Below are 11109 nucleotides of genomic sequence, written 5' to 3'. Positions count from 1 at the left end.
TATTTAAATTGGTTTAATCTTAACACCATAATGCAAAACTGTTGTCTAAAACATATGAACCAGCATTAGGGAATTGCGTAGTGTTCAATGTAAAATTTCGTCATCTACGCAACTATATTTAATAAGCAACGTCGTTTCCGCCAAAACATAAAATTACGTGTTCTGAATGTGTTAACTTAGTGTTGTAACTCCAGCGAAGCCGGGTAGCAACTATTGGTGACAGGCGACGCCTAACGCGAGTAAAATGTTAGCGCCCCTTGTAAAAACCAGAAGACGCCTAGGGCCTGGGGCCTGGGTTCGTGATCACTTTAATCAATGATAATTGGAATATTTATATTTCAGCGCCTTGGCGTCTTGGAGTGCTCCAATTGCGCCCGCGTAGAGCCGGCCCTGATTGGTGACATATATTTAGTTTAAAAAGTAAATAAACGTTATTATAAGTAGTAGTAATACGAGTATTTAAGCCAAACAACCCTATATTATTGTTTGTTTTGGTGACACCATTTTTTTAATGTTATCACTAAGCATTTTCAGAATATTTTACGAAAGATGTTGTTGATTACAGTTTTTTCTTTTTTATACTGCCATCTATCAACGACAAGTCAAACTAAAAATGATTTTCATATACATTCTACCCTACCGAAAATAGTCGGAATACTACTAAGAACCTTGAACTGTTTCAGTATTTGATCAATAGATGTCGCACATTGTTGATTTATACTGTGGAGAAGTGATACGATATTATTGTTTTATTTGTTTTGTTTCGATAAAACGGAAATGAATGAACACTAAATGGGTAAAAAATTTACGTATATTTTACCACACCTATTTCTACATATTATATAGACACAAAACGCTTCACATCGATCTAATCTTATATATTTTATCCAACCATCTTTTGTCGAATTTGTACCTCGTTAAACCGTTCGCCGATATTATTGGGAATAAATCAAAATATTTAGTTTATATGTCCCGTAGAGATTCAAGTTTAATGCACTCGATTAACGGATCCTAAAAATAAATAAAAACAAAATAATTAAATAATGATACACAGAAAATCAATACGCAGGTATGTTAAAATAATAATATTTTTGGTAACCAGAATTTATTGAAATATTTTGCGCTGTAATTCTGGTTTATCTTATCGAATTAACATAATATTATGTATAATGTCAATACATGGAATTGTCTACTTAATTACTAACGTCAATTAAAATCTGTAAATTCAATACTTTACAAGAGCGAAATTATAGAAGGTTTTAAAACAGCCCTACGTTGGGCGCCAATAGGTATTAATATTTCTTTCACGTAATAATAATACCGAGGTAATAATTCAAAAATTGTTTTTAAATTTAAAACAAATACCTTCAAATAAAAATTACATCCTAAGCAACGGTTTTTACTGTTTTTTACATGTAAAAAATATATACAGGGTGTAGCAGCAGGTACCCGAAGGATTTTAACCAGCGATTCCTGAGTATATTTGGAGTAGAGTCATTTTGCTGTCCTACGATATTTTTTTCAAATTAAATACAAAAAAAAATATTATTTCACGCATCGCCACTGATCACATTGCACCCGTGACACGAACTCTCTATCTATCTCTCTCTCTCTCTCTCTCTCCTCTGTTTCCTGCTGCTGGAACGAGATGGAGTGCGTACCACGTGACCCGCTAGGCTAGTAGTTGGGTGTCAAAGTACTCAGTTGTAACGTGTGATGTTGGTGTTTTTTTTAAATCACTTAGTATTAATATCATGTTTTGCAAAAATACTACTTATTTCGCTCTTGTAAATTAACACTTTTTCAGAAAGATAAAAGAAAATAAATACTTTTTAAAATTTCGAGATAACTTTTAAGGGAGATCATATTTCATGGCGTTTTCTAATTCACTGCCAATCGATGTTGGATAGGAACCCACCTCTTGGGGTCCTGTGATGATTGGACCGATATCACCCAGAGGTTTCTTGTATAAACTTCTAGACCAGTAAGCAAGTATGAATATCACCGTCAGCATTGTACTGTTGTAGATCACTGAAAAGGAAAATATTGGCAGAATTAATAAATCAATCTTAACAATAAAATGTATCAGAACACCATCATCCTTTATAACCGCGGAATAAGATAGATATACAGAGCTTAAGGCCGGCTTAACAAGACAAATGCTGACGTAATAGAAGTAAGAGGTACGTTTGAACAGACGAATTCTGACGTCATTGGAACCCAACCCACGCGCGCGATTGATTTTGATTGATCAAGCAATGCCGTCGAACAACGACAATTTGCAAATGGCGGCGATTGTCGTTGATTCTCGTTGTAACTGCTGATTTGTGTATTGTTAATAGATAAACAGAGTAATTGGACTGTTTTAAACATTCAAATTTATTTTTTGGAGACAGCAGTGACAGCACTGACGTAGGTCTTAACACTACGCCACTGCTACTTCCCAAAAGCTTTTAAAAAAAGTGAAAGATATTTAAATAATTGGAAAATGAAAAAAAAAGACCGGACTTCCTCATTGGAATAATAAATTTTATGAGGTTTATTATGCAATAAAATAATTCACGATTTCTTAAAACAGCGTTGTATAACACAATTTCGTATACTTCTTTTTCTTTTTTTTCCAGCAAAATGTTTAATTCTGTTCCTAAGCAATGCATTCCAACATTACCCTTTTGAGTACAGTGCGACAATTATTCTAGAAGAATTGAATTGGGTTATTTTGAAGTGATCTTTGGTTTAATATGGTGATTCATTTGTTGTGCACTAAAATTTGCTAATCAGTAGAACAAAACTAAAAAAAATATCTGATGATAATCATTTGACAATTGGACATTGACCAAGCCAAATCGCCAATACATCTGAGATCTAAAAGATATTGGAATGGTACCTAAATATTTTTTCTCAATTTCTGCTTTTTCGGCCAACCGATATCTCGTTCAGACTGATTTAATCTTCTAATTAATATGGTGCAAATGAACCAGATTGCAGTTTTTATAAAGTTGAGATAAGCTGGGATTTCCAGTTAAATGCATGTTAGAAAAAATTTGACGACAAGTAGTAGTTAGTAAATTTATAAGATCAAGAATCCATTTATAAATGGAAGTTTTTCTATTTGTTGCTGCTGTTTGCTGAAGTTCCTGCACACGGTGTCCGGAAACTCATTGAATAGGCGGAGAACTAATAAATCTATATTTGATTTGGAGTTGATTTTGTGTAATTCTAGTCCGAAATTGGAACTTTTTTGGTCAAATTCAAAAAGTCCGGTCGCTACGGGGTTATTTTCAGCTATCCTTTAAAATGTTCCTCAATTTAAAGTTTCTACATAGATAGTGTTTATAAATCACCCAGCTTTTACCCCGAGACTTTGTTTTGACGGAGTCACAGACTTCATTTATTGCATTTCACTGGAATTTATAATAGGACTATGAATTTTTGCCAGAAAATTACAAATTTTACAACTGATTTAAGTCCAATATTAATCAAAGGGGGCTCGCACGGAATCTTATTTTGATATGACCAAAATCCCATTGCAAGTTGACAGACTGAAGTGACATCATTTTCCCTCTCCCAGCATGAAACATTGTTGCGGTGAGTTACATTGATTCAATTTCACTGGACGATCTCTAATATCTAATACATATCTAGTAATTAATTTGAAAATTGGGTACTTACAGCTAGCGCAAAGTCCCACAGTAAGAGGTGGCTCGCACGGAATCACATTTGATATGATCAGAATCCTGAGTAGCAAACTCAGCACTTGAGACAGCAAGTTGACCAGCTGTAAGGAGTACATCTTGCCTAAGAGCCGGTGATCAGGCAGGATTTTACCCAGGACCTTTGTCACCATTTTCATAGCCCAGATGCCGAACATTATGGTGATGATGATGAATGGTTGGACGAAGGCGAAGTTAACCCGGTAGGATTCCTAGGAGAAAAAACGTCAGCTAAATTTACTTGAGTATTAACTCAGTTAACATATATTCGCTGAAATAATGCTAGAACTTCAACTGGTTTGCATTCGTTTATTTTAGTTTTGATGTTTTGTCTGGACGTTTTCATTAGGCAGTCTTACGCAGCGACAGGGGTTTTTAAGTACGTATTTACTTATTTCTACATGTTCTCAATAAAAGGGTTAAACCCTAATATATTACGGGGAAGATTAGAAATTTGAGGTACGTATTTAAGGGTCGTGGGGTCAGTTTTGCTATTCTGTGGCACGCGTCACAAGATAGTTGCTGAACTTTCTGTCGGTAGCGTTAACGCTACCGACAGAAAGTAAATTTTTAAAAATGTAGATGGTCAATGAAGAATCGATGTGGTTAATTCGCTCTGTTGATTGGTGCATCCTGACAGGCAGAAATCCTCGCTTTCGAAGCATAAAAAATGCGTAGGATCTACCACGAGCAGAGGCGGATTTGCAGTCTTGGCCGCCCTAGGCCCCAGACCATGTAGCCGCCCCTTTCTCAGTACCCATCATATTGACCAGGAGTATCCAAACTTTTCAGTAAGTTCCTAGGGTCAAAACCGTTTTAATTTTCCTGCCATTATCATTCATGGTTCATGGGGTGAGATTTGTCCAGGTCTTGGCGGCGCATACGTTTGCCCACCTGCTGCGTGGTGGGCCGGATCGAGAGAGACTGGGTGAGGGAGGCCTTTTGACCTTTCCAGCCGGACTATCTTGACCCATCGCCTTGCACCGCAGTTGGAGGGATGTATTCATACGTATGTCACTCCTGGACACACTAATCCCCAGATTCCTACCCACCCACCCCTCATACACTTTCCTTTTCAGAACTTCCTATCCTTCCCTTCCTTAAAAAGACCCTCCACACAGCATCACCTAAGATGACATAGGTCGTGAGGGAAAATATTTTCCTCAAAGCCTCCTGTGTGGAATTAATGTAAAAAAATACGCTTGCTAAATTCGCTATTTCAATAACTGTATAATTGTCGATTGTCGCAGGCCGGATTGATGACATTGGCGGGCCGTTGTTTGGAGACCCCTGATATAGACTATAGACTACATAATGAATTTACTTTATTGACAACTTTTATCGAAATCGATTCAGAAATTTAGTTAACTATAATAGCTGCTAGTTTGTAATACTTTCTAAGGTTTCAAGGATTTGAATACAACATTTAAAACAGTTTTAGGTTTAATTTATTTAACTAGTTTCAGGTTTATTCTCATACAATAATATATAAGTGTTTCACAGTTACAATTAGGGTTGCCAGATACGGGCGAGCGACGGAGCATGATAGGTGTGGCGAGGGCGGCTGCGGGGCGTGGGGGCGCGCTGTGTGCTGTGTGTGAACACGCTCTTGCATATCGCTATTTCGTACGTAGAATATTTAGGTACTTAGGAAGTAATTTCTTGTTATCATCTGTGACTTTTTTGTCACGATTGGCCGCCCCTAATATCTGGCCGCCCTAGGCCCGGGCCTACATAGGCCTAAGGGCAAATCCGCCTCTGACCACGAGTGTACCTAACCTAACCTAACCTCTTTAAAAATATCTGTATAATTAATATTGAACTGTTTTCAAAATACGCCATTAATATGTCGGGAATCGTGCCACTGCAGTGGATTTTATATACTTAACATATTCGTATAAGAGGTTGATAGAAGGTTTCATTGATTCTTTGGAAAGAAGAGCAGAATTTCAGAGTTTCTAAGTATTATGGCCAAGAGATAAGATCCTACGTGTATTTTTAGTTTTGAAAAGAAATTTTATATTTTTGTCACGACGTTCTTAAATATGTATTTAATTTGAAATACTCTAGGCGTTTCTGATAGCAATACGTACCAGGATTAGAGACATCACTCACAAGGAAAAAAATGAAGATAGAAGACTCGTTTCGGGATTGTTTTTATTTTTAAATTTTTTAATGGAATTATAGACAACCCTGTTTCATTGCCTAATCGCCTTCAACATACCAACTAGAACTACTCGATCGAAAATTATTTTTATTTCAACAAATATATCAGCACTGAATCATTTAGATACTCATACCTATATTACTCGCAGTTGGCAATAATTTCGCAAAAATTGTAGATTTGTTCAACTGCACGGAATATAGTTACAAGAAGGCTATAGAAACATACAACAATAATATTAATAACTAAGCTAAGCATAATACTATTCTGAATTAAATTTCTATGTATATAACTAATGGCAAACTTTTATTTCTTTATTATCTGAAGCGTACCGGGCGTTGTTCGACTTTTCTCTACTTTCAACAAATATATAATATCCATTTATTTAACATATGATAGTGAAAACTCCATCAAACCCAGTTGTATAGTTTATAAGCATTAAGCGTACACACAGACAGATGCGGATAGTGACATTGTTTTGTACTATTTAGAGACACCAATGTATTGTCACGATTACGAATTTAATAAAATTTTCTCAGGAAACGGCCTGTAATCCCGTTTTTATGGTTTGGGATGTTCCGGGATGTTACCGAACTTTCCAGACTATTCCCTAACATTCCAGAATGTTCCGGAATGTTCTGGAATGTTGCGGAATTCTCTCGAATACTCTCGAATGTTCTGGACTGTTCTTGATATTTCTAGAGGGTGAAACTTCCAGCCCTTATATATATTCAAAAGCACGCCCTCCAGGTGAAACCGGGAACCATCTTCATGGATGGGGGATAGAGGGCTCCCTATATAACTCCCTTCATCGTACCGGGACTCGTTTGTTAGTTTTAGCTTCACGTACATAGTTCACTTACTTTTATAATATTTATTGATATTGATTACTGTTGCAGTAAACTATTATGTACATCAAATCTTTGTAAAAGCCCATATGGACGTAGAATACATAAATAAATAAAATCATTGTGGGCCTTGACCTCCGTAAGTATTATTTGATCACTCATCTTTTCAGGATTCCGAATATGCGTTCATTCGATGTTTCTTCAACTTAACGCTTGTTCTGGGTTTTCCAACAGTCTTCGTGACAATGCGTAAAGCTATCTAGGTTTAAATAAGGTGATAGATTTAGTTTATCTCCGAAAAGCCATACCTGTCTCTCAGCCCACAAAGTGAGATGAATCATGTAAAGAACCCCCTGGACAACCGGCAACTGGATCACGAGCACCCTCAATAAAGTCATGCTTCTTCTGAAAACCGATAATGTTACATTATTTAATAAACTACCAGTTTTATCATGGAAACTCCAGGCAGAAAATCTGTCTAAATCACGTGAAGCCAGATTTCATCGTTCGAAAGTTTTTGTTTCTCTGGTTCACCGATTTTATGCTTTGTAGTAAAGCTTTAAAAGCAAATTATGTGTAGTTATGAGTATATTCTTACTTATTTACTGCTAGCCGTGGTAAGAAAAAACAGCAAGGCCAACAGCAACATGGTCCCACTTGCGGATCAAATCTATCCGGTTCCACTCTCCTTGAAAAAATATATCAAATTAATGATTAACATTTCACTAAACAGTTTTTTTTAATATCTAGCTTTTCTATTCGTGCAATAAAAATATTCAATATTCATCAAAATATTATGAAAATAAAACATGTTAACACTTGTTAGAATTTATGTGAGAACAAGCAAAGTCTGGCTGTCGTTTAAAATGTGAATACGGTCACCAATTTCTCCCAAAAAAGAGAATTTCTTTTTGTGGTTAGTTTTTTTTCGTTTTTCCATTTTTTTAACAAATTAGGAAATACGCAAGTTTAAAAACAACATAAAAATGTGTAAAACAAATGTGAAGATGAAGAAAACATAAAAAATGATGAAGTAACATCAATACAACGAGCTACAGTCAACAAACATGAAGATTATAAAATCAATAAACATTAAAAATAGGAAATTATTAAACTTAATGTTGGGGTCTTTTAATAATAAGATGATGAAATCATAAAAAATATCACGTAATTGTAAAAAGCATTCACTTTGTGGCTCATCATAATTTACAATAAAAACACATAAATTTGTTTTTGACCACTATAGTTTTATTTTCACTCTACCGGTTTCGGAAGAACCCTTCCTTCGTCAGGAGAATATTAAAAACTGATTTTAATATTCTCCTGACGAAGGAAGGGTTCTTCCGAAACCGGTAGAGTGAAAATAAAACTATAGTGGTCAAAAACAAATTTATGTGTTTTTATTATAAAAAATATCAATTAACACCAACACAACAACCCACAGCTCGCCTAGGAACATGAATCAATGAAATGAAATTGTTTCTAATACTAATAAATGACATCCAAAACTATGTTAAGAATAGTAAATGTCTACTGTTTGCAGATGACCTTAAAATTCTAATGGAAATAAGCTCCCAACAAGACTGTCTTAAAATGCAAGCTGATCTGGATGCACTATCTGAATGGTCGTTGATAAACAAATTAGATTTCAATACAAAAAAATGTGTCACTATGTCTTACACTCGCTCTTTAAACACTATACTTTACGATTATAAGATAAAGGGCGAAACACTATCACGTGTAAATTCCGTAAAGGATCTCGGTGTCGTCTTTGATCCCGAACTGAAATTCTCTGGCCATATATCGCAGCTCACTCAGTCTTGCTACAAACTTCTTGGGTTCGTCATTAGGACATGCAAGCAGTTCAATAACCAAGATGCTATGTTAGCATTGTTCGATGGCATACTGAGAAGCAAGCTGGAGTATGCGAGCGATGTTTGGGCACCGTATCACCAGAAGTACATTGAAATGATAGAGCAAATCCAGAAGAAATTCCTCAGGTATGTCTATATGCGGACGCATGGAACCTATCCCAGATTCATGCACCATATCGACTTACTTGAGGAAACCAATTCTGTGAGTCTGGAAACTAGGCGGAAAGCAAGCCTAGCCACTATATCTTTCAAAATTTGGAACAATTTTATTGATAGCCCATTCCTCTTGGGATGCTATGATTTATATGTACCAGACCACTACAGCCGAAGTCGATACCATGACTTATTTAGAGTACCAAAAGGCAAAACCGACGTCCTGGCAAAGCATAGCATGACGAGGGGAGTGGTGCTGTTGAACGAACTAGCAGAGAATTTGGATGTAAATGACTGTTCTTTAAACGACCTAAAACAATTATTGAAGAGTCACTTACCCAAATGCTGATATGATGTAAAATTATACTGTTTGTAAAATTGTACTGTAACTGGAACGAATGTTCTGTTGTACAATTAAAAAATAAATAAAAAATAAAAAATAAAATAAAATAAAAAAAAGAATCTTTAGGAGAACTGTGAATATTCTTTTATACCAAGTACCTTTCTTTAATGGTCATTATAAAATATAAACGAAAAACATATAGGTTTATATTTATGTTCAAGTTGAAATTCAAGCATGAATAACTTACTTTATAAATTCAGCTTCCCCCCCGATGTAGGCAATGTACAGCCGGAATTGTTGGTACATTGCGCACATAAACACCAGGTGCGTGGTAGTCTCGGCTAAGATATACGCCCTAGGAACAAGGATGGCACAGTACGTCACTGAAGCAGCTATCTGAAACCAATCAAACATATTATGACTTCAAAATAGTTTATGATTACATTGTGTAATAAGCGAAAGCAACAGATCACATAATAATTTCAAATCGTATCATGAGACTTCCAGAGTTGTTCTTTGTTCATTCGTCGAAAACAATCTATTTCATTCATGCACTTTTGGACTTCACAACATTGAGATAAAACACACGAAAAGCTGCAAAGCTTCCTTAACAAACACGGAGAGTTCATTGAACATTTCAAAAACTTTATAATAAAAATATTGTTTTGTGTTGCCGATAAATTTGCCAAAATCGTTGCAGCTTCTCGTAGGATAGCCATGGACTGTACTGTTTATAATAACACTTTTTTACACATAACCTGTTTTTTTTTTTTTACTTATGTATAACTACTAAAGTATTACAGACTTAACGTTGCCATACACTAAGAAGATTGAGTTGGCGTTGCATTGTTTAACCTAGTGTATCTGCTACAGCAAAATATAGACCTCATGCCTACGAGTATGTTTTGAATTATTCTCATTCTTTTATGTTATGTTTTATTGCTCAGAATCGCAAAATTACACTTATGCAGTAATAAAAAAATATTTTATTAAATGATAATACCAGGCTACGTATCCTCCATCATTTAAATTTTCACTTTTCATCTCGGGGGAATTATTATTCGTACAAAGCATCGAAATTAGTCTTTAATCAAAGCTCTTGTAATGTGGTCTTTGTCGCTTACCGGATACACGCTGAGGATGATGGCTGTGGGTGTTTTGTACCTGGATTGAGAGTTTTTCATTATGTACTTCGCTATATCGAAAAATATAACGAATACAAATAGTACTATTCCACCTCCGTAAGCGAAGAGTATTCTTCCATAAACTCCCATTGCTAGAATTAAAAAAAATTAGACAATGTTAGTTTACACATATATCAGAAAGCGTTTACAATTTGGGAGGCGAGTTTGGATACCGCCGCCCCGGGAACTTTATTGGATAACCAACACCTCTGCCGTAGGTCACCCCAAGTGGTACGATGGTGATTTAGCAGGGATGCACGGGTTCATCGGGTAAGGTGTGTTAAGGATACGCCTGTACTGTCCACCAGCTACGTGGCGTGCAGAGATCAGAAGAGACTGGTTTGGGGAGACCTTTGACCTCTCTCACTGGATTCAGATTCAAATAGGTCATATTATCGGCAAACATTGAACAATCTTCTGGATCCAATAATTGTTGGGTATTTTTGTAGACAATAAATAAAAGAGGTCCAAGAATGGTTGCTTGCGGAACTCTTTCGTTCGTTATTCGCCATTTAGCTGTAATGCGCTATTGTACGTTCTAATTTGAGCACTTAAAAAACTATGATATATTTTTTAGATTGGACTATAAGTTTCAGAAATGATCTGTTTTTTTTCGGGTTCCGTTCAAACCTTTACCAAGTTAACTATGGTAATTTTCTTACTCCCTTATGTTATGTCATTTTCTAAACCTGCAAATATTGTTTGTAATTTACCAATTCACCTGATTTTAATGTTTTGAGATCGTTACAATTTTATTTTGTAGTGGAATCTATTTCATATCTCTAAAAACATGAAATGGATTGGACGTAGAAACTGAAACAGGTTCCTAA

At 35.6% G+C, this 11109-nt stretch overlaps 1 protein-coding gene across 1 annotated transcript; it reads right to left on the bottom strand.

The window, feature by feature from the left end:
- Positions 1–920: 920 nt before the first annotated feature.
- Positions 921–10301, bottom strand: LOC149415279 (organic solute transporter alpha-like protein). The gene is made up of 7 exons (XM_089642794.1): positions 10220–10301; positions 9343–9491; positions 7324–7413; positions 7034–7130; positions 3673–3925; positions 1919–2031; positions 921–1011 (listed from the first exon to the last, which is right to left on the bottom strand). Exons 1-7 carry the CDS (start codon positions 10277–10279, stop codon positions 964–966), a joined length of 810 nt encoding a protein of 269 aa, XP_089498920.1. The 5' UTR covers positions 10280–10301; the 3' UTR covers positions 921–963.
- Positions 10302–11109: the final 808 nt, after the last annotated feature.

Source organism: Hesperophylax consimilis, chromosome 18, assembly GCF_061612785.1.
Source record: "Hesperophylax consimilis isolate HC1 chromosome 18, BYU_Hcon_1.0, whole genome shotgun sequence".
In the NCBI taxonomy this organism is placed as follows: Eukaryota; Metazoa; Arthropoda; class Insecta; order Trichoptera; family Limnephilidae; genus Hesperophylax; species Hesperophylax consimilis.
This window is presented reverse-complemented; position numbering and strand designations above follow the sequence as displayed.

Bases quoted from the DNA above. Each gene is read 5' to 3' on its own strand.
- LOC149415279 (XM_089642794.1), bottom strand. From the start codon at position 10,279: ATGAAAAACTCTCAATCCAGGTACAAAACACCCACAGCCATCATCCTC. The intron at 9,492-10,219 runs GTAAGCGACAAA...GATTGGTTTCAG, and splicing joins TCATCCTCAGCGTGTATCCG to ATAGCTGCTTCAGTGACGTA. The intron at 7,414-9,342 runs GTAAGTTATTCA...TATTTTTTCAAG, and splicing joins GGGGAAGCTGAATTTATAAA to GAGAGTGGAACCGGATAGAT.